Source organism: Erinaceus europaeus, chromosome 8 (assembly GCF_950295315.1).
Source record: "Erinaceus europaeus chromosome 8, mEriEur2.1, whole genome shotgun sequence".
Classification (NCBI taxonomy): Eukaryota; Metazoa; Chordata; class Mammalia; order Eulipotyphla; family Erinaceidae; genus Erinaceus; species Erinaceus europaeus.
In genome coordinates, this window is record NC_080169.1 from 64,453,933 (window position 1) to 64,478,934 (window position 25,002).

At 34.8% G+C, this 25,002-nt stretch overlaps 1 protein-coding gene across 1 annotated transcript in view; it reads left to right on the plus strand.

The window, feature by feature from the left end:
• SEMA3E (semaphorin 3E) overlaps positions 1 to 25,002 on the plus strand; it is a 254,439-nt gene that overhangs the window by 199,871 nt on the left and 29,566 nt on the right. The window contains exons 5-10 of the mRNA XM_007528465.3: positions 7,700 to 7,793; positions 14,132 to 14,251; positions 15,753 to 15,895; positions 17,235 to 17,349; positions 19,489 to 19,558; positions 23,231 to 23,375. Coding sequence (XP_007528527.1) covers positions 7,700 to 7,793; positions 14,132 to 14,251; positions 15,753 to 15,895; positions 17,235 to 17,349; positions 19,489 to 19,558; positions 23,231 to 23,375 — 687 coding nt within the window. The remainder of the gene's footprint in view (positions 1 to 7,699; positions 7,794 to 14,131; positions 14,252 to 15,752; positions 15,896 to 17,234; positions 17,350 to 19,488; positions 19,559 to 23,230; positions 23,376 to 25,002) is intronic.

A 25,002-nucleotide genomic window follows, 5' to 3' on the forward strand; every position in this document is an offset into this window, starting at 1 on the left:
GAAATTTGAGATAATTGTCACTGAGCTAAAATCCAGCTGTTGATAAGGATGCATTCCTTCCAGAAAGGATAGGAGAATAATTTTGTTATTTCTAGCTTGTAAACATGACACACATTTGTTAGTTTATAGTCCCATCAATCCATCTTGAGTCCCAGTTATGAGTGACAAGTGTAGACTTCGTCACTATGCATCACTTTGGTGCGTTCTCTTCTGTAGTTATAATATTTTCTAGGAAACTGAAGAACTCATAGTTACAGTGGACTTATCTGTGTAATTCAGGGTAATCATGCCATCTAGAGGTCTTTCATTTATCTGCAATGTACCTTTTGCCATATATGGTAAAACAGTTTGTGAGTTCCAAAACTCAGGACATAGATGTTTTTAAAAGCCCCAAAATTGCACCATCTGTTAAGACAAACAGGTTTTGAGGTATGTTGTAAATTGAATATGATCCCAGGAATTCACTTAATCAGGATAATGATATTTTAGAAGGCATGGTACAAAAATTTGGGTGGGAAATTAAATGGAGACAGTTACTATTTTAGTACCGTATTTTCTTCAGCAGCAATTACCTTTCTGAATGTGTTTCTGTTTCATAATTTAGTCATGGAAATCTTAAACTTGTTTTCAGCCAAAAATAGATGAATTAAAATAGGAATTTTCAAAATTCTTATTAAAAAGGCAAACCAATTCCATCCAGATTGATTAGTTTTAGCTACAGACAGACGCATTTCTTTTTTTCATAATGGCATTACACATTGATTTCATAAGTGAAAGTGTTTTAAATCAGCCTAGCACTGACTTCTTTTGTTTAGCTGCTCTTACATATCATCTAGATATTTTCAGAATTAATTTATTGAGTCTACTCACTCAATATTTGGTCACAGATACCTGAACAGTCATGATGAACCTATTACATGTGTCAACAAGCAAAGCTTGACTCAAATCCTAACAATGAAAAAAGTCGCATATGTTCAAAGCCATCCTGACTGTCAAGTTACACATATGAAAAATGTCAACCTTTTATTAACTTTCACTATTTAATGTTATTTTAGTGTAACAGCACAATAGCTCATATTTTAGAAGAACCCTAGACAACATATTATCACTTAATTTAACTCAGTAACTCAAAATAAAAGAAAAAGCAGGGAGGTAGTATTACTGTTTTTAAGGCATACATTGATTCAGTTCAAAGAAATTGACCGTACCTTTATTGCATTCCTGCAAAAAGACATTAAAGAAAAAGCAAAAAAAAAAAAAAGAAGGTGGAGAATTCAGTGTTATATAGCAACAACTTCTTCATTTACAAATTAAAACATTAATCTAAAAAAAAAATTAAGGGGGCTGAGCAGTAGTGCAGCGGGTTAAGCATACACGGAGTGAGCACAAGGATCCACTTAAGAATTCCTGTTGGAGCCCCAGCTCCCCATCTACAGGGGGGGTTCCTTCACAAGTAGTGAAGCAGGTCTGCAGGTATCTACCTTTCTTTCCCCCTCTCTGTCTTCCCCTCCTCTCCTGGATTTCTCTCTGTCCTATCCAACAACAACAACAATAATAACAACAAGGATAAACAAGGGCAACAAAAGGGAAAAAAATAGCCTCCAGGAGGAGTGGATTAGTAGTGCAGGCTAAGAGCCCCAGCAACAACCCTGGAGGCAAAAAAAAAAAAAAAATCAATAAGATTTGTGACAAATTTGAAGAAGCTCCTTATGCCAGATCATAAAACAGAGAAATTGTACAACTCTCACAGAAATTCCTCATTATTTTTTCTAGAAATAGAAGTTTAAAGCATATTACAGTAATCTTCAAAGCTAAGAAATATCATGACATAAGCTAATTTGTTATTTTCTTCTATATTTCTATTATTTGATTCTTGGAAAATTGATGAAAAATTATGTATTCTCCTTTCTTAAATTAAAAAAAAGGAATAAAAAAAGGAAAATTATGTATTCTGACTCAATGTTATGTATAAGTAAAATTACTGTATCCTCTTTTAATTACTATATCTTTTTTTTTTTAATCATTATGGGACTAAACAAGTAGGAGACATCAGACACATGCATTTTTAATTAAATAATTTTCATGTTTCTACATGGAAATATGTTTCTGGTACTGATAGAAAAACAGACAAAAGTCTTTGTTCATTGGGGGCAGGGGTAGATAGCATAATGGTTATGCAAAGAGACTCTTATGCCTGAGGTTCCAATATCCCAGGTTCAATCCCCCACACCACCATAAACCCATAAGCCAGAGCTGAGCATTGCTCTGGTAAAAAAAAAAAAAAGTTTGTTCATTATGATGAATGATTATTTGCTTAGTAGCTTTATTCACTAGCCAAATAAGGGTACATGTCTGGAAAAAGGGAAGAATTCAAAGTACATCTAAGTTTAGAATTTAGACATAAATCTTAGAAAATGTATGAGTATTCAATATTCATATATTCTCAGTATCAACTTTGAAGTTTCATAGGAGAGTAATTTTATACAGACTCAAAAAGGTTTATAGATTACACAGCATTGCACCTCATACATAACTAAAATCTCCAGGATGATTTTGGTTCTACTTAACTGTTTTCAGGTGTTAGGATTATAGACTTCTTTGTGAATATAGTTTCTTCACAAGTCAATCAACCTCTTTTCAAAGTGAAGACACTGCTATGACAGATACTTGATTCCTCAGACAACATGCTGAAATTCACAAATCAACAATAACCTCAGGAGCATATGATTATGATTTAGACAAGAAAACCTGAATTTTTCTACAAAATTATGACTTCCTGTTATCATCTAACTCACTAGTTCTTCAAAATCTGAAACTACCTTTATCTTAGAGTCTTTACAGTTTACAACTCACAGTTTAATTTGAATAACAATATACTGTGTATGTCCTTCATGGTTTTCCCCATATATCCTATAATGCGGCAGTTATTAAAAGGAAAAGCAAGTTTCAGATTCATAGATTTGGTCACATCTGCCTACATCAAATACTCTGATTATGCTTTGAATTTTTTTGTAAGTTTCATTTTATTGAGAGGTTCATGGTTTACACTGTTGTTATTGACACACAGCACTAGTCTCTCATCTAATCATGATGTGTCCCCAAAACATTCTCACCCCCAACTTAGGTCCTTTTCCACCATCATGCACCAGGACACCATCATGCACCATTAGACAGCCTCTAATACCCTTCTTCCCCCTGGCACCCAGATCCTTTTGCTTTGGTATAATGCACCAAACCCAGTCTACTTTTTGCTTTGTGTTTATCTTTTCTGTCTTTGTTCCTTAAATTCTGGCTATGGGTGAAATCATCCAGTATTCATTCTTCTTTTATCTTATCTCAACATGATTCCTTCAAGCACCATCCAATCTGAAGCAATTTGATTCCTTCAGAATAATTATCTTGGTTGACTAATAATTCTCTCTTACTTGAATATTTTTTGCTCCCGTCATTGCAATTTTATATTCTATGAAAAATAATACAGAACTGTACCAAATTATAAATAAATGAATACTGCTTAAAATAGTTCAGTTTTGGGGCCCAGGCAGTAGCTCAGTGGGTTAAGTGCACATGGCACAAAACTCAAGGACTGGCATAAGGATCCGGGTTTGATCCCCAGGCTCCTGACCTGCAGGGGGTCGCTTCACAAGCGGTGAAGCAGGTCTGCAGGTGTTTATCTTTCTCTCCCCCTCTCTGTCTTCCCCTCCTCTCTTGATTTCTCTCTGTCCTATTCAGCAACAATGACGGCAATAATAATAACAACAATAAACAACAAGGGCAACAAAAGGGTTTTAAAAAATAGCCTCCTGGAGCAGTGCATTCGTAGTGCAGGGACTGACCCCCCAGTGATAACCCTGGAGGCAAAAAAAAAGAATGTTCAGTTTTTGGAACAGGAGTTGGTGGGCCATGTGCTGGATCCCTAGTATTATAGGATAGCAACACAGAAAGCACTAAGGTAATTCCATGGATGTATGATAGAGCAGAACTTAGTGTTGTTACCTTTTTGTTCCCTTCTATAAGTTTTTCTCAAAATATTATACTATTGCTCTATAACCACACTATAGAGCAATACTATAATATTTATAGAGTTATAATCATACTGTTTGATATGGGAACACACACACACACACACACACACACGTTAGCCATATTTCTGAGTCACTAGGCTACAGTAGTTCATCAGGCTATGGATCAACTGGAGAGAAAACTAAGAGTATGAACTCTACATTTGAAGGACAGGTTTTGAAATGGTAGGATGTATATAGTAACTTTAAATTGTCATAAAAAAAGAGAGGAATGTTCCTTAAATAAGAATGTCAAAATATGGTCAGATTTCATGGCTTCGAGCAAACTGAATGACTAGGAAGGTCTATGTCAACTTTAAGAATGCATAGTTCAGACCTTCCACATTCTGCATTCCATAATGACCCTGGGCCCGTGCTCCCAGAGGGTTAAAGAATAGGAAAGCTATAAGGAGAGGGAATGGGGTATGGCGTTCTGGTGGTGGGAATTGTGTGGAATCATATTCCTCTTATCCTATGGTCTTGTCAGTGTTTTCCATTTCATAAATAAAAATTTAAAAATTAGCTTCGAAAAAAAAGAATGCGTGAAGATCTCCAAGGTTGCACAAGACTTTATGATTGCTTATAGGTTTGTGATTCACAGATGGACATGACTGTGATTCACAGATGGACATGACTGTTTACAGATACCACAGTGAGCAATATCAGTAATGTATTACAAAGTAGTTTTTGTTACAGCATTTTAATATTCCTTTTTACTGATACTTTCCCAATTTGACTTTATAAAAATTCTTTATAATACATTTAATGATGAATAATTATGAAAATAATTATTAATGAAAATTTAGAGATCTGAGAGCATTCTAGGAAAGTATTTGTGGTCACGTACTTGCTCTAGGAACCAGTAAAAAGTAGTGGCTTTTTGTTGGTTTTTCAAAGCCAGAACCTCTGTTCATGTACTATTTCATCACTTAGAGCCACCTTTTCTTTTTTTTTTTTTTTAATTTTTTATTTAAGAAAGGATTAATGAACAAAAACATAAGGTAGGAGGGGTACAACTCCACACAATTCCCACCACCCAATCCCCATAACCCACCCCCTCCCATGATAGCTTTCCCATTCTCTAGCCCTCTGGGAGCATGGACCCAGGGTCATTGAGGGTTGCAGAAGGTAGAAGGTCTTGCTTCTGTAATTGCTTCCCCGCTGAACATGGGCATTGACTGGTCAGTCCATACTCCCAGTCTGCCTCTCTCTTTCCCTAGTAAGGTGTGTCTCTGGGGAAGCTGAGCTCCAGGACACATTGGTGGGGTCTTCATTCCAGGGAAGCCTAGCCAGAAATCAAAGGGATACAGATTGGAAGGGAAGAAGTCAAGCTCTCACTATTTGCAGATGATATGATAGTATACATAGAAAGACCTAAAGAATCCAGTAGAAAATTACTGGAAGTTATTAGGCAATATAGCAAGGTATCAGGCTACAAAATCAATGTACAAAAATCAGTGGCATTTCTTTATGCAAACACTAAATCTGAAGAAGAAGACATCCAGAAATCACTCCCATTTACTGTTTCAGCAAAATCAATCAAATACCTAGGAATAAAGTTGACCAAAGAAGTAAAAGACTTGTATACTGAAAACTATGAGTTGCTACTCAAGGAGATAGAAACTGATACCAAGAAATGGAAAGATATCCCATGCTCATAGATTGGAAGGATAAATATCATCAAAATGAATATTCTCCCCAGAGCCATATACAAATTTAATGCAATACCCATCAAAGTTCCACCAAGCTTCTTTAAGAGAATAGAACAAACACTACAATCATTTATCTGGAACATGAAAACACCTAGAATTGCCAAAACCATCTTAAGGAAAAGAAACATAAATGGAGGCATCACACTCCCAGACCTTAAACAATATTATAAAGCCATCATCATCAAAACAGCATGGTACTGGAACAAAAATAGGCACACAGACCAGTGAAACAGAATTGAAAGCCCAGAAGTAAATCCCAACACCTATGGGCATCTAATCTTTGATAAGGGGGCCCAAAGGATTAAATGGAAAAAGGAGGCTCTCTTCAATAAATGGTGCTGGGAAAACTGGGTTAAAACATGCAGAAGAATGAAATTGAACCACTTTATCTTACCAGAAACAAAAATCAACTCCAAATGGATCAAAGACCTAGATGACAGACCAGAAACAATCAAATACTTAGAGGAAAACATTGGTAAAACACTTTCCCACATACACCTCAAGGACATCTTTGATGAATCAAACCCAATTGCAAGGAAGACTAAAGCAGAAACAAACCAATGGGACTACATCAAATTGAGCCACTTTTTCAGTCAAGTAAAGAGATAGAGTATGAGAGAGGCATAAAGGGAGAGACACTGCAGATTCAGAGATTCACCCAGTGCCATGTCACTCCCATGTAGTGCTATGGCTCAAATTTGGTCTGTTCACATGGCAAGGCACACTCCCTACCCAGTGACATATCCATTCCAAAGTAGTAGTTTATAAGTGAAATAGTTATTCAATTAATTATGGGGATCCAGACTGAAATATGGCTATGTACTAAGTATGTACACAAAAAAATGCAATAAAGAATAAAATGGTTGACTTTCGTGAATCATTGATAGAAAAAATCATTTTGCTTTACAAAGCATGAAAAGAGTCAATAATGAACTTCATGGGATAAATAAAAACACGTATTTCTATGTTTGTCATTGAATCTCCATTTTTTTTTTCCTCCAGGGTTATTGCTGGGCTCGGTGCTTGCACCATGAATCCACCGCTCCTAGAGGCCATTTTTCCCCCTTTTTGTTGCCCTAGTTGTTGCAGCCTCATTGCAGTTATTATTGCCATTGTTGACGTTGCTTTGTTGTTGGATAGGACAGAGAGAAATGGAGAGAGGAGGGGGAGACAGAGAAAGAGGGGAGAGAAAGATAGACACCTGCAGACCTGCTTCACCGCCCGTGAAACGACTCCCCTGCAGGTGGGGAGCCGGGCTCGACCGGGATCCTTACGACGGTCCCTGTGCTTTGCACCACGTGCGCTTAACCCACTGTGCCACCACCTGACTCCCGAATCTCCATTTTTAAAAAGATTTTATTTATTTATGAGAAAGATAGGAGGAGAGAGAAAGAACCAGACATTACTCTGGTACATTTGCTGCCAGGGATTGAACTCGGGACCTCATGCTTGAGAATCCAATGCTTTATCCACTGCATCACCTCTTCTTTTAGTCACTTTTTTTTTGCAAGTTTTCATCCATTTGCAATATTTAATTGATACATCTCAGAATAATAAATACTGACTCAAGATAGGTGATAGTGCACCTGATTTAGTGCAAAGATTGCTAAGCACAAGGACTTGCAATCAAATCCTTGGTCCAGGGCCAGCAGTGTCACACCTCGTTGAGCATACATTACAATGCACAAGGACCAGGTTCGAGCCTCCACTTCTCACATGCAGGAGGAAAGCTTTCTCTCTCTCTCTCTCTCTCTCTCTCTCTCTCTCTCCCTCTCTCCCTCTCCCCCTCTCCCCCTCTCCCCCTCTCCCCCCCCTCTCTCTTGTATTACCTAAGAAATCAAGCAATTTTTTGTGTGTATTACCCAAGCAATTAAATTCTTATGAGAGTTGGAAAATACATAATGGTTTTTCTGGCTTTCTTCCCAGGAACCCCTGTTTCATCTGGAATCACACAGATCTGAGAGAGGAAGGGGCAGATGTCCTTTTGATCCCAGCTCTTCCTTCATCTCTACATTACTTGGTAATTATCCTTGTCACAGACATCAGGTGATAGTCATGCGAATTTTGAGCCTTCAGTTAGATACCTTCTGTATTTTTTTTATGTCTTCTGTTTCCATGTATTTATTGGTGCTGATAACTATGATATTAAATTTCAGTAAGGCTTTCCTGAGCCAGTTATTGCAATAATTGCAGATACTATTATGTGACTTATTGTGAAAGAACAAACTGTCATTTAGTGTCTGATGGGAGATATTTTTATTATCCCATTTATTGTTTACAAAAACAATTGTGTGCATATATTGTAAAAATTTAGCCAGTGAAACTAAATGATGTTAACATATTTATACTGCATATTTTAACTACACTGTGATGTTACAGAAATGTTCAATATTCTCTTCTTAGTAACTTTCTCTGTGTCTGTAGAATTCAGCATAAATTTGTCTTCACTGACTATTTGAAAGGAATTTCTGTTTATCTAAAATATAAACTATAGAGGCTAGCTGACTTAAAATATCATCAAATGTCTTCATTGGAATGATAGTATAAACTAGTCATCTTAATCTCAATTTCAATTTTAGTCAATTTAACTAGATAAAGTACATAAGAACATCACTTAAGAAACCATAGCACACATTTTCCTCTTTGTACTATTTGATATTCAAAATGACATACTAGTAAAGTTTCTCAAACACTGTGGTATTATATACAGATGAAATAATAATCTTTTGAGACATAAGCTGATGTCCTATTAGGAAATGTTCTCTTTGGAATAAGAAGTTATGATGTAGGTATACTACATATATACAGATTCCTATTACTGCATTTGAAAATCTCCGTGTTCTATACAAATATTAGGTTGTTCTAACTTTCAGAGAAATAGAAAATGTAAAAAAGAAATGTAAAGACTTCCTATTATAAATAAACAATTAAGATTTAAAACTCCCACATGTAGAGTGGTACTACAGTTTCTTTTTAATGTGAATCTTTCTCTTTCTCATGTGAACTGTATAAAACACAAGTAAAACTCTTGACTGGTGATATATCAAAATACATGGTGCCTAATTTAAAGCTAATTCAAATGTTTCTGTATATTTTAGAAACTATACAGAACCTGACTTTATGCCAAGACAGTTTATTTTAATAGACCATGTATAGTCTAAAATCTGGTATCATCCATCTCAGTCATAGCACCCAGGATCAAATAAGTAAAGCCTCTGTGTGTGTGTGTATGTATGTATGTATGGTTATGTAGAAATTCGTGTGAATATATATGTACATGTGTGAATCTTAAACTAGCTATTTATTAGGAAAAGTTTGATTTAATTTTCCTTCATTTAAAAGTGTAGTAAGTTGAGAATTTCAAATAGTTTCTCATAGTAATTCAGTTCTCCAAGGACTTGAATATAGAGATATGATAGCTTTAAAGGCAACAACTATAAAGAAAAATAGTATCTTAAAATAGCTTAAGTTCTGTCACCCCATGAGAGTGAGAGAAAGTATGCTTATGGGAAAATGTGAAAACAAAATATGAAGGAGTATCTTAGATATAAGAATTGAGTTGCCTAAGTCAGTGTAGAATTTACAGGAATAAAAAAATATAAGAATTTCAGTGGATGAGAGATCCACAGATGCCAAAAATGTCCAGTAAATTGGTAGCTTATGAATTAAGATACATGAATTCAGTTGGTTTAAATACTTTTTCTTAACGTTTTTAGTTATTTTTATAACTGTATAGGTTAAATTTTTAATATTTCTGGGAGATATTTCCTTTCTACCTTCTTTTACCATGAAATATTTTGCACAGAATATAAACACTGATAAGAGTAGAATACCCATTTTTATTCCTAAACAAACAAATAAAAATGTTTGGGGATTTTATTTGTGATGATATTATGTCACATTGAAAGTATAATATTACACAGCAAAATATTTCTAGAATTAAATACTAATATTAAGAGAGAATGTCAATTATCCTTTTAAGTTATCTTTAACATTTCATTTAAATGTCTAAAAGTAATAGTTTGGGGGCCATGGAAATTTCAGAAGTGTTATGCAAAAGATCCATGCCTTCAGTCCTTAGCCTCACTATAAACCAGAGCTGAATTGTGCTCTGGTTATTTTTTTTTTAAAGTTTTAATTAAATTTTTAAAGAGAGGTAATAGATTTAGCCACCCTGCCACTCAGCTTCCCTAGAGCTTGTTTATGCATGAATAGGAATTTAAAACTGAATTTTTAAAAGAAGAGAAATATTACTGGAGGGGCATTTCCAAGTGAGTTTCATTGAACTTCCAAATCAAATTACATTATACTGAAATGTGAATTGCTTGCCATCTGGGTGGCTGCTTCTCTTATTCAAAAGAGAAATCAAATCTTAAGAGTGCTCCAAGCTAAACATAAGAGTTATAGAATAATCCCTCCAAAGAGAAGAAATGAAAATATAATTCTACACATTTACCCACTAGCTTTCATCCCCAAAGTACCTTTGAGAGATCATTCACTAGCTGTAAATATGCAGCTACCACTGGGATGGAAACTTGATAACTTACATGAGCCAACAACTCTTTAAAAGAGGAAATAGAAATAATTCACCCAATTGAAAAGCAACAGGAATTTGGGTTGGAAAAATGGAGCTACCAGAAGTGAAATTTGACAAGTATGGTTTAGTTTACTCTGAACAAGAAAAGAATGCATTAATATTGTGTTTTATGGCCACACATGTACTCTGCTGACAAGACATCAGCAAAAAGATGATGATCATCAAATCATTGTTCCTGCCTTATTTCCACATTAATTGTAAAGACACCTAATTTTAAGGCCTCTTCACTCTGAGATGCAATTTCATGCTTAAAGAAAACACCTGATTTTAAGTTTACTGAAAACATGAATAAAGTTTATATACCAGGTGACAAGGGAAGTTAGCAAAGACTTTTTTTTACCTAATTTAGTGATGAAAAGTTAGGAAGGTATAGTAGCAATTCTATGTGAAGTAGAATTTGAAGAGTAAGGCAAACTCCTTACAGAACTGTTTTGTATGTTTAGAAACAAAACTATATATTCATTAGAATTGATCCTTAAATGCCAATTTTCATCTACACAATTTATCTTGATGACCTATAAGTCCATTTTACAGGTACAATACTATAATGTGTAGACATATTTTCCCCGTCATATGGTTACTAAGAATGTTTTTCCCCTTTTGTTGCCCTTGTTGTTTTATCATCATTGTGGTTATTAATGTTGTTGTTATTGATGTCATTGTTGTTAGATAGGACAGAGAGAAATGGAGAGAGGAGGGGAAGGCAGAGGGGGAGAGAAAGATAGACACCTGCAGACCTGCTTCACCACCTGTGAAGCTCAACCTGCAGCTAGAGAGCCAGGGGCTCGAACCAGGATCCTAACGCCAGACCTTGCACTTCCAGCCATGTGCGCTGAACCCACTGCACTACCACTGACCCTTGTCACTAATAATGATTTTAGAGTGATCTTAAGTAACTGCCTGAAGAACATGTCATTACAACTTGCTGATTTGTTGTGACATTTACTGATTCAACAAATGTTTATTGAGTTTTTATTTTTCTAGTCTAGATACTTTGTAAATGAAAAGGTAGAAAAGACATGAAATACTTCAAGAAGGCTATATCCTATTAATGCATAATGTCAGACACACAAGAATAAATTGAATTATGTAGTTGGATGAGCAATATAATAGAAAAAAATATAGGGGTTACATGGTATTATTTTCTTAGAGCATTTGTATAGTAGCTAGTTATATGGAAAGTGAAATGGGTAAGTAGGTACAGAATTGTACTTAAGTAGATACTAGAAGGAACATAAAAGTTTGGGAAATTCCAGCCATACATTTAATTTTCTGACTTTCCAAGCAACTGAAACTTTGATGTATTTAACAGTTTTTCTTGGTCAAATAGCAAATTTTGGGCTCAGGGCTTAGTCTTTCTAGATTTCTAACACAGAGCTATGTTAACGTTTTTAGAAAGATTTATTTTATATGCCAGAGAGAGAAAGAGATCAAAGAACTGATTACTCAGAGAACAGCTGTTCGAAGAACAGTTCTGAGGGCAATGCCAGGAATCAAACCTGGGCCCTCATGCATACAAGTCCTGCATTCTGTTATGCTGAACAACCTTCTGGACCTAACCGCAATGTTTTTATCTTTACATATGGTCTATAAATGTGGGTTTTCTTAGCTTTACTTCACTTGAACATCTAAATTAAAATAAATTTGTTACCAGAAGCTAGGGCTGGCAATGGAAAGTAATATATTGCATAACATAACATGTATTGCCTTTATATTAAGAATATAAAAATAGATTAAATATCTAAAACATTTATTAGATATTGTATCTATAAATAGGAAGCTTTGAATTATTCTCTACTTAACACTAAAAATCTCAGTCATATTTTAAAATTTACATAAAATTTTCTTTTTAGTTCATCTTAAAATGATTTGGCTAGGGAGCTGAGTGGCGGTGCACCAGGTTGAGCACACATGTTACAATTCACAAGGACCCAGGTTCGAGTCCCCAGGTCCCCACCTGCAGGGGGAAAGCTTCACAAGTGGTGAAGAAGGGCTACAGGTGTCTCTCTGTCACTCTCCCTCTCTGTCAACCCCTTCTCTCTCAGTTTCTGGCTGTCTCTATCCAGTAAACAAATAAAGACAATAATTTTTAAAAATTATTTGGCTAGGTCCTATTCCAATCTGCAAAATACCAAAATAAAAATTGATGAATTTTTTCTGACTAAACCTTATTACAATTCTAAAGGTTTCAGTTAAAAATTATCTATTTTCTGTAAATAATGTCAATTATAATAATGCTGAGTAGGTTTTGCTCATGCAGAAACTGAGATAGCTTTGTGCTAAATTTTAATTTATTAATTTCATTAATGTTTACTTTTCCTAAGGAAAATATTTCACTAGACATTATTTTATCTGTAAATATGAATTTATTTTGTCCTTTGCACTGATAATAAGATACATACTAAAAGGAGAGTTTATCCTTTCAAAAGGAAATTCTGTCATTTCTAGTAGAAACACATTTGGTTCAGTTTATATTGCTTATAGTTTTTAACATCTGTCTAGCTTCTTTGAAGTTTAAATCATAGAGTTCACATTATATTATTGGACTTGTTCACAAACTGTTTTCTTTTATCTGGGTACAGAAAAGGAAATTGGGTAAAATTGGCTATATATCATGTTTTCCTCTGTGCAGGTACCCTGCTCTTGATATTGTAATATTTGGTATAATAGGGTTGCCATCTAGTGGCTCTAAGAGGTACTTACTTGTCTATTAAGTGCATAGCAAACCGTTGATTGAAATAAAGTTTGAGTGCATTAAAATACTTGTGAATTATTTTTTCTGTGATAATATTTTCAGATATCATAGCTCTAGAATTTTTAAGGAAATTAAGTTAAATAAAATATTAATATGTATAATCTTGATGTTAAAATATCTATTCTTTGTATTTATTATGTATTAAATATTCAGCTAAGTTTGTATTAGAAAAACAATAGGTTTAGAATAATCTTACAAATGGTATTTATATTTATGTTGCAAATATAATCAAGTATAAAAACTCAAAACAAAAGTTTGTCATAAATCTGACTTTAATGTTTTAGTAGTCATTAACACTTTTATGGGTCAATTTGTGAATTTTTGCCGTAAAACTGGTGATTCCCAAGACCTTTTAATGCATTCAAACTTGAACTGAGCATAAGATAAAGAAGCACACTATCCAAGTGAGCTATTTTGCCAACCATTTCTTGAAATTGCATAATTTGTGCATTTCTCACTGTTATTTAAGTCTGTCACCTTCACTACATGTTACAACTAAGTTCTTTCCACTGACTGCCTGGTAAAGTATTTTTATATCTTCCTTTCTAAGCCAAAATTTCAAAATACAACTTAATTGATTATATATGGCTTTGTTAGATTATGTGCCTCTCTTTCTAAGATCATGCAAATGGAAGCATTTTCCTGGTACATGATGGGTTTGAAGAAGTTGACTCACAGGATATATATAATAGAATTACAATAATGAACTAATAACATGATAACAATACCCTGGTGATATAATAGTTCAAATTAGTGCTATTTCTATTAATGAATAAACAGAAACACAGAGATGCTGAACAACTTGGCCTAACTTCATACCACCACTATATACTTGACTCTGGATTGAAATCCAGAGCTGACTAATAACCATGCCCACAGCAATAGCATTTTTATAAAGTCACGTAGATATACAGTAAACAGATATATATTTAGGGTGATCTTAGTTGATAAATTATCTTCACATCCAGAAGCAAATTTTAAATTAATATTAAATGTTTACATGTAGGTAGTGAATTGTTTACTGGCCTCTATAGCGACTACTGGGGCCGAGATGCTGCGATCTTCCGAAGCATGGGACGCCTGCCTCATATTCGCACAGAGCATGACGATGAGCGTCTTTTGAAAGGTAGGGGTGAGAAGAAAACTTATTTAAGTATGGAGTAAAACAAGCCTAGAACTCATGGAAAAGTTGTGTTTTTTTTATATTTATTTATTTTCCCTTTTGTTACCCTTGTTTTTTATTGCTGTTGTAGTTATTGTTGTTATTGATGTCGCTGTTGAATAGGACAGAGAGAAATGGAGAGAGGAGGGGAAGATAGAGAGGGGGAGAGAAAGACACCTGTAGACATGCTTCACCTCCTGTGAAGCGACTCCCCTGCAGGTGTGAAGCCAGGGGGCTAGAACCGGGATCCTTATGCCAGTCCTTGCACTTAACCCGCTGTGCTACCGCCCAACTCCCAAATTGGCTTAATTTTTAAACAAAATCATAGTTTAAATGAAGTAAATAAAGTATAAAAATGGGAAAACTCCTTTTTATAGTATAAGTTATAATGTCTTTTAGTAGCTGTTATAATTTTGGGTCTACTAGTTGTTTTGCTTTTCTTATTTCAATAGAACCACATTACATCAAAGACATAAAACTCTAGGAAAAAAAATCACAAGTCGTGCATTTACACGAACTTATATAAGGAATAATGTTCCTGTTTTGTTATACTGTTGTATCTAGTTACTAAAAGAACATTGTACAACGAGTATCTTTAGATTAATTATTAATAGTTAAGGTCCATAGTGATATTGGCAGCAGGATTGTCGTTCAAATATATGACAAACGACACAAGTCAGAGGTCATTCAATCATATCCCTTCAACTATAAACAAAAAACTTTAAACAGATTAATGTCCTGCCTTAAAGGTAAAATGGTCTTCCATGAAGTAATTGGTAGATAATTTATGTATCAAAGTAGACTGTTCCATGCTTAAATATATACATATGTAATGAGTTTTACTATTATGGAAAAAAAACATATGGTGTCTTCTACCTGTTTTTTGCTGATTAGAGAGTAAGAGAGAGACCAAAGCACTGGTTCCTTATATGAGGGTCTCATACTAGCAAGGAATATGTTCGACCCACTTAGCCACCTTGCTGGACTTATCATTCTTCTCCTGAATTACTTTCAAGTCTGTTGTATGTATTACACAAAGCTAGTTTTGTCTCCCTAGATCTTTTGTTGTTGAATTAGTTTTTCCTAGTGAGTCTTTTAAAAATATATATAGATACTTAATATGAGAGAGGTAGACTGAAAGAGAGAGAAAGTGGGGTAGGCAGACAGAGCGCAGCTCAATTCTGGCTTAAAGGATTGGACCTGTGACTTTTGGGCTTTCAGGCACACAAGCAGGTGCTTTAACAGGTTGAGCTATCTCTCCAGCCCCCTCTAACTAATTTTTAAGTATTGTTGATTTACAAAGAAAGTGGACATATTGAATAATCATCACTGTATACTATAAAATTTCAAGAAAATATTTTCTCATAAAATGATGAAACATAGACATTCATATGATATATGATTTAGTAGAATAATTTACCTTAGTGTAGTAACTTTGCTCCTTTCTTTTATTTTCCCCCCATAGAACCAAAATTTGTTGTTTCATATATGATTCCTGACAATGAAGACCGAGATGACAACAAGCTATATTTCTTTTTTACTGAGAAGGCCCTGGAGGCAGAAAATAATGCCCATGCAATTTACACCAGAGTTGGGAGACTTTGTATGGTAAGGATTACATTTACCTCTCACTAAACTTATTTATTTTACAATTTATGAACAGAAGTTTGTTAATTTTTAGTATGTCTCTTCTTTTTAAAAATTTTATTTATTTATTCAGTAGATACAGAGAGAAATTTAGAGGGGAGGGGGGATTAAGAGGGCAAGAGAAAGACATCTGCAGCCCTACTTCACCACTTATGAAGCTGCAGGTGGGGACCAGAAGCTTGAACCTGAGTCCATGTGCACTGTAACGTGTGAACTTAACCAAGTGTGACACAGCCTAGCCCTGTAGTCTATCACTTCTTTAAAAATACTTTAAGTATGCTAAAGGATGCCCAAAATTTGCATTTACAATCTAATATATATTTGTGAAATTTCCACCTTAAAAGAGTGCTGTGTTTTGTATTTTAAAACCATACCGAGAAAAAATAGTTTTTAGCTAGGATATATATATATATATATATATATATATATATATATATATATATATATATATATATATGGCATAGGGATATAAGATCTTAAAATAATTAATACGGCCAAAATATTTTTTTCTTGTAAATGTTTTATTTCTTAGTTCATACTCTGAGTAATTTGCTTCATATCATTTAACTGTTTTGTTGGTCTATTCTGTAAGAAAATGCTATTCTGTTGGGGTTATTTAATACTTAAAAGTATATTTAATGAATCATAATTCAGATAGTTTCTCTAGGAACATTTAAAACCAGCTATGGTATACTATAGTGCAGTGTAGTGTAATGTAATATAGTAATGTAGTATAGTACTATACATTGAGATGATTGTTAATAATATTGCAAATGTAAAGTTAATTTGATATTTAAGAATATATTTTAAAAGATGTATATATGACCACGCCTACATGTGTATACAAATTGTGTGCATTAGCACATATGTGTATGTGTGCAGATTCATATTATATGTATTTTGTGTGTCGATTTCAGCATCTTTTTTCTAAAAGAATAAAAAGAAAACAATTTGTAAAATTTCCTAGAAAAACATTATTTATAAATTAACAATAATAGAGACTGTATCCTAAAAGGCATTACTTTAATAAATGCTATCCTATTGAGGTTATTTAATACTTGAAAGTATATTTAATGAATCATAATGATGAAAGTGCATTGACAAGGCAGGAGGCACATATCTAAAAAAGATTTCATAAGAAATTGTTTCTATAGTATATCATGTAAGAATTATGTCAAGTTTTTCATTATAAAAGAAAAAAATCATCTACAGCTCTTGTCACCTGCACATTTAATTGCAGAATGTGTCTTTGGTAAATGTTCATCAGGTATGCATTTACCCTATCTTTTGTCTTGCACAGAATGATGTAGGTGGACAGAGAGTACTAGTGAATAAGTGGAGCACTTTTCTGAAAGCAAGACTGGTTTGCTCAGTACCAGGAATGAATGGAATTGATACATATTTTGATGAATTAGGTAAATATTATTTGGAAAATTAAAATGTGTGTTTAATGTGCATGCCTTTCCATTACACATGCAAAACTTCCTTTTTGCAATATTTGGCTACTTTCTGACTTACAACAGCTTCTGTTCTTTTGCTTTTGACCTGGCCCATATGGTAGGAGCAAAAGAGATACAGGAACAAAAGGTCCATTTAGAAGCACTTAGAGTCAGTGCTTCTGAGTCCTTCCTTGGAGCATACACTGAACAGTCAAGTTTATTTTTTTATCTTTATTTCTTTATTGGATAGAAAAAGCCAGAAATTGAGAGGGAAGGGGGACTGGAGAGATGATGGTTGGCCCATGTCTACAACCTTAGGGGAACTGTGGGGATTTCAGTGGGGAGACTGAAGATTCAGAACTCTGGTGATGGGAACAGTGTGGATTCAAACCCCTGTCAACATGTAATTCTGAAATATAAAAATAAACACATAAGTTAATTTTAAAAAGAGAGGGAGAGAGACAGAGAGGCACCTACAACACTGCTTCACCACTGTCAAAGCTTTCCCACTGCAGGTGGGGATCAAGGGGCTTGAAGCTGAGTCCTAACATGTGTGCTCAACCAGGTGCACCACCACCCAGCTCCTCAAGTGTTTAGTTCTGTTATAACTTGGTCATGGCTGTGCTATTTCACATTGGAAATTAGTATCTTTTTTTTTTTTTTTATTGGTGGTGCACCTGGCTGGGTACACATGGTACGAACCACAAGGACCCAAGTTCAAGCTCCTAGTCCCCACCTGTGGGGGGAAAGCTTTGTTAAGTGGTGAAGTGGGTCTGCAAGTGTCTCTCTCCCTCTCTGTCTCCTCTTACCCTTCAGTTTCTGGCTTTCTCTACCCAATTAATAAAGATTTAAAAAAAAATTAGAAAAAAAATTTTTTTAAATAAAGGAGCCTTGTATGGGTCCCTCATGATTTATGGTTCTTTCTCACTCTCTTTTATAAGAAATTTATTTATTAGTGAGAGAGAGGAAAAGGAGGAAAAAGAGAGAGAACTAGACCATTACTCTAGCATATGCAATGCCAGGAATTGAACTCAGGATCTTGTGTTTGAGGGTCCAGTGCTTTATCCAAAGCAATACCTCCCAGGCTACTAGAACTATCTTCATAACAACAACAACAAAACCTCCCTTAATTTCATCAGTGCCATATTATATTTCCTTATCTATTTTACTTTATCCCTAAAATAAACACTTTTACAGTGTCAAGAATAAAATTGCATATTTTTTTCACTTTTGCTTTCTACCATCTGATTTACCTTCTGTAGTTTATTTTATTTCCCTCTGTTTGCTTGTTTATTCATTTGTTCAACAAGAATTTTATTTTATTTTATTTATTTTTTTTTTTAATTAAAGAAAGGATTAATTAACAAAACCATAGGGTAGGAGGGGTACAACTCCACAGAATTCCCGCCACCCAATCTCCATAACCCACCCCCTCCCCTGATAGCTTTCCCATTCTCTATCTCTCTGGGAGCATGGACCCAGGGTCATTGAGGGTTGCAGAAGGTAGAAGGTCTGGCTTCTGTAATTGCTTCCTCGCTGAACATGGGCGTTGACTGGTCGGTCCATACTCCCAGTCTGCCTCTCTCTTTCCCTAGTAGGATGGGTCTCTGGGGAAGCTGAGCTCCAGGACACATTGGTGGTGTCTTCAATCCAGGGAAGTCTGGCCGGCATCCTGATGACACCTGGAACCTGGTGACTGAAAAGAGAGTTAACATACAAAGCCAAACAAATTGTTGAGCAATCATGGACCCAAAGCTTGGAAAAGTGGAGAGGAAGTATTAGGGAGGTACTCACTGCAAACTCTAGTATACTTCTGCTTTCTTACTTTGGTGCCATACTCCAAACTCAGTCAATTTCTGCTTTGCGTTTCTACTTCTTTTTTTTTTTTTTTTTTACATGCATAACATTCCCCAGAATGTTACGGGTCCATGAAAAATGATGAATGAAATAGTGGGGGTTGTATTGCTAAATGGGAATCTGGGGAATGTTATGCATGGAAATTAGTATCTTTAGATATAATGGATTCTAAGCCATTTTATGTCAGTATAGTCTCTTTATCTGCAAAAATAGCTAAAAATAATAATGCAATGACATTTTTCGTTTTTTTGTTTTTAGAGGATATTTTTTTGTTACATACCAGAGACAACAAGAACCCAGTGATATTTGGACTCTTTAATACTACTAGGTGAGAAACTTTTATGTTCGATAGAAACATTAGATGTATCACTCTTTCACTGTGTATGTTGTTTGGAAATACCATTATTTCTCATTCTCATTTTCCTACACATTTAATAAATATTTAATTTCTCTTCATTTTCAATGTTTGAAATTATATATATATTTTTTTAAGATTTTTATTTATTTATTTATTTATTCCCTTTTGTTGCCCTTGTTGTTTTATTGTTGTAGTTATTGTCGTTGTTGTTGGATAGGACAGAGAGAAATGGAGAGAGGAGGGGAAGTCAGAGAGGGGGAGAGAGAGACAGACACCTGCAGACCTGATTCCCCGCCTGTGAAGCGACTCCCCTGCAGGTGGGGATCCGGGGGCTCGAACTGGGATCCTTGAGCCGGTCCTTGCGCTTTGCGCCACGTGCGCTTAACCCGCTGCGCTACCGCCCGACTCCCTCTGAAATTATATTTTTATTTTAGAGTCACTATCCACTCCAGACCCTTGTTTTATCTCTCTTTCTATTTTTTTAATTTATAGGATACAGAAATTGAAAGGGGATGAAGGAATTTAAAAAGGAGAAAGAAGGGAGTCGGGCAGTAGTGCAACAGATTAAGCGCACATGGCGCAAAGCGCAAGGACCAGTGTAAGGATCTGGTTCTAACCCCGGCTCCCCACCTGCAGAGGAGTCGCTTCACAAGCGGTGAAGCAGGTCTGCAGGTGTCTATCTTTTCCTCCCCCTCTTTGTCTTCCCCTCCTTTCTCCATTTCTCTCTGTCCTAACAATGACGACATCAATAACTACAACAACAATAAAAAAACAAGGGCAACACAAAGGAAAATAAATAAATAAATATAAAAAAAATTTTAAAGGAGAAAGAGAGGCATGCAGCACTGCTTCAACACTCATGAAGTTTTTCCCCTGCAGGTGAGGAGAGAGTGAGCTCAAACTGAGTCCTTAAACATTTTTTTATTTTATATATATTATTGGATAGACACAGAGAAATTGAGGGAGGGGTTAAGGCAGACATCTGCAGTACAACTCATGAAACTTTTCCCCTGCAGGTAGGAACCAGAGGCTTGAGCCCCAGTCCTTTTGCACTGTATTGTGTGTGCTTAACAAGGTGCACTACCACCTGGCCCCAAGGTCATTATACATCTTAATATGTGTGCTCAATCTGGTGTGTCACCACCCGCTCCCCTCCCTCCATTTGTTTTCATTTGAAGTTTGTCAGGTTCTTCCTCTGTCCTTAATCTCTTCCTCTTATCATCCAAAACAAAATTTTTTCTCATATAGTTCATTCCAAACTACAGAGCTCAGTATCATTCTTTTTATATTGTAGAATTATCCAAGTCAGACTTTCAAGGCTTTCTGTTAACTGTCACCCATTCACCTCTGGAAGGAAATTTTTCCTACAAGCTCTGTTATGCTGTGCTTTTGACAAAGATAATACCTTGACATAAAGCCACTGTGAGCTAATTAACATAACTATGATTTTATTTAATCATTTTTAACTTGAAATAATTTTTTCTTCCAACACTGATTTATATCAACTTTCCAAGTATAATTTGCCCTCTTTAGGAAATACTCCTTATTCCTTAATTGCAAAGTACTTTGCTCAGTCCTTTTCTCCGAATTTTCTGTCCCAATGCAGATTAATAGTGAAGACACATTTATAATTTGCCCACCAAGTTTTCAATTTAAACAAATTGATCAGGTTTATGCTTCTGATAGGTTTTTCTCTTTTATAGTCAGTTGTAACCATAATGAGTCAAACTGTATTTCCTATATGTTAATAGTGAATAGGTTTTTTCTTTATTTATAATTTTTCTAGGGAGAGGGAGAGATTGGAGCTTCCTTCAGTTGTATTTCACAGCTCTTGGCAACTTTTTTTTAAATCTACATTAGAGAAAGGAGTAAATACCACTGCAACATAACACAAAGCTCACCTTGGTGCCATGACATTTCCTTTGAAATCCTGGGCTAAACCTTGGGTGGTGCAAATGGTGCTGTAGACACCCTACATAGTGAGCTAGCTCTCTGACCCAGGAGAGCTTTTCTTGAACAGAGAAAAAAGAAAAACATATATTGCTATCAATTATCATTCAATGCAAGCAAAAGTACTAAGTGTAGATAGTTACTTATTACAACGCATGGAAAATTAACTTTTTTGTTTTTTTTTTCCTTTGACAGTGAAGAATTCATTTGTTACTTAATAACTCTGTGTCATGATATGATAAAAACATCTGTGGGATAATCAGTATAGGTTCCTTATGGGTTAGTATGATCAGTTTAACTGCCATTTGTCTAAATGATAATATAATGGATCTATCTAAGACTTCAAGGACATTATTTTCTTTTAATATTCAATTTATATCTGAAAAAAAAGGTTTCTCATCTGTCATCTGACATAAAGGTTGATATTTTTAGCATGGTGATCAAAGGTTTACTGCTGCTTTAGTTAGGAGAAATCTCTGTTTTTCTCACTATCACAGGCATTTCCAATTGCTTCAAGGTGTGTAATAAAGTGTGTGAACTGATGTCCTAAGACAGTAACATAACTGCTGTTCTACAGGTGTCTTGGAGTATAAGAAATATTACAGCTATTAAGACCTTTGCATTTGGCATAGAAGTTTCATAGACATTATTTGGTTCTTGAATTAAAAACTTTGGAGAAATGTTAGAATTCACCAAGAACATGCCAAATTCAGAAATATGACTGGATTTTTTTTGTTAATTTTTAAGTGTTACTACTATCTTTATTTATTAGATAGAGATAACCAGAAATCAAGAGGGAAGGAAGAGGTAGACATGGACAGAGACATGGAGATAACCTGCAGCACTGCTTCACCACTCACTTGCAAAGCTTTCCCCCTTCAGGTGGGAACCAAGGGCTTTAACCCGGTCCTTGCACATTGTAACGTGCACTCAACCAGGTGTGCCACCATCCATCCCCATGACTGGATCTTTATAATTAAATATTTTACCATTCATGTCTACAAATCTAATTACAAATGCAACCAATATATTTTCAACAGTCCAACTCCTGCCTTTAAAACTAAATAAAATTAATTGTTACTAGTTTGGAGATGAAAAAATAATCTGAGTTTTATATAGTATAAGACATTTTCCCCAAATCATTTCAGTTCAGTTTAGTTCCTCCACTGCACAATTCTAATGATCTTGAAGAAATTTAATTAATATATTAGGCCTCCCAACCTAATGATTAAAATAATGCTGCACATTTACTTGGGACTTTACTTATTCTTCAGATAATATACATTGATAAATCTAATAAATGTTGGTAGAATTTCTTGTGATATTAACAATGTGGTGGTTAGGAAAATGCTTTTTTGTAGATGAAACATACAAGGGTATGAAATCTCAGATAACTCTTTCAATATGGGTGTATGAAACACAAATAATCAATTTCACAATGATAAGGTGGCAAACTACTTTTATGATTCCAGCAACTTTATATTTTTATAGTAAATAGAAAATAAATTATAGGGTTTGATATTCCAACATTGAAATATTACTGTGGTAAGTAGTGAGTTCTAGAATACCTCATGCTTAAGTGAGTGCAAGTTTTTATCCAAGAACTTTGTGATTATCTATATAAATTTGAGGGTTTAACAGGTATCCATTCCAGTTCCAGAGCTATAATTACTTTTCTTTTCTTTTTTTCAGTAACATATTTAGAGGGCATGCTATATGTGTCTATCATATGTCTAGCATCCGAGCAGCCTTTAATGGGCCATATGCACATAAAGAAGGACCCGAATACCATTGGTCACTCTATGAAGGAAAAGTTCCTTATCCACGACCTGGTTCTGTAAGTTTAGGCATTTAACAAAGTATTCTTGCTTCTTAGAGACTTTAAAATAATTTTTATTCAACCGTTATAGCTGCTTTACAAAGCTTTGCATCAATGAAGAAATTCTAAAATCTGGCTACTCACATGACAAAATCATTTCTCATATCTAGTGTTAATGCTTGCTACTAAATGCAAATAACATGCATGATATTAGTATTATAAGTATTTGTTATCTTTGACACTTTAGTTAAGTAGCCCCAACTAAAATTTTATTTTCAAGAGCATAGAAATATCCTATAGGAGAAGCATCATGTTCCTCTGAGTCTCTTCAGAAGAATAGTACCTTGTGTAATTTCCAAGAAAGAGAATGTTTCTAAATTTTGTATTTTATTATTTGGGTCACCCTCTCTTAAGTTCTCTGACCCAGACTGTCTCCATACTTCGCACTCTATTATATTTAGAAGAAGCTTTTCCTCTGCCTGCTTTAAGTAAGAAGCACTTCATTTAATATCCTTGCTGTCTCCTAAAAGAAAAAATGCCAATACTAAAGTGTTGCTGTGGTACTGTGAGACCCTCTGTTTACCTCGGAACTAGTGCTGCTGAGATTTTCCTCAACTAACCATCAAACGTTTACAAATTTAATTGTCATGCATTTTTAAATGATGACAGTGATGATTCTGGGTCATGTGTACAATTAAGTCAAGAAAAAGTAGAATCTTTGTACATGTTATGTGGACCATGGGGAATGAACATTTAACTTGTCATTCAAGTCAGTCTATAATTTTATGAGTAGCTGGAGAATTCATCACTATGCTGATTCCATAAGTATTTACAAGTCAAGTAGGAGCTTTTTCTGCAGGGCCAAATTCCAAAGTGGAAGCAAGCCTTACCTCTATTAACAAGTGCAAGGCTTACCATTTCAATCATTCTCTCACTAGCTTAAAATTATTGCTTCCAGTAAGACATAAAGTATATTTTATTTCACTCTATTGATTTAACTTATGACTTAAATGGAGAAAACCCACTCCTGTGGCTTTGCTGGAATTGCTTCCTAAAACCACATGGTCTTAAAGGATATTTGGAGGAAGTGACTGGTTATTGAACTGCTTCCATGCTGGCCCAAAATGTTTCCAATTATATAGCATGCAAGTACAAAGTGAAAAAATTATGCCAAATTAAGAAATATAAACTTATTTTTTAAAAAATCATTATAAATGGTGTTTTTGCAGTCTGATTACTAAACAACTATACTTACACTGTAAGTGGGAAATATTTATCAAAATAATCATAAAAACACACATTGGCCTTAGAGGAGAATACACAAAAGAGGGAGCATTTAATAATAATCATAGAGTTATTCCAAGAAACCACTTAGGTACTGTTGAACATTTATTTTTGTATTACTGTTATGCTATCTCCTCAGACACTGAACATTTATTTTTAAAGCTATTGTTTTAAGAATTGAAATATATGTATAATGAAAATGTCGGCTTCTTTGAATTTACTATTTCTAACTCATATGAAAGTAATACAAATTTGTGGTCTGGGAGGTGGCACAGTGGCTAAATCATTGGATTCTCAAGCATGAGGTCTCGAGTTCAATTCCCGGCAGCACATGTACCAGAATTATGTCTGTTTTTTTTTT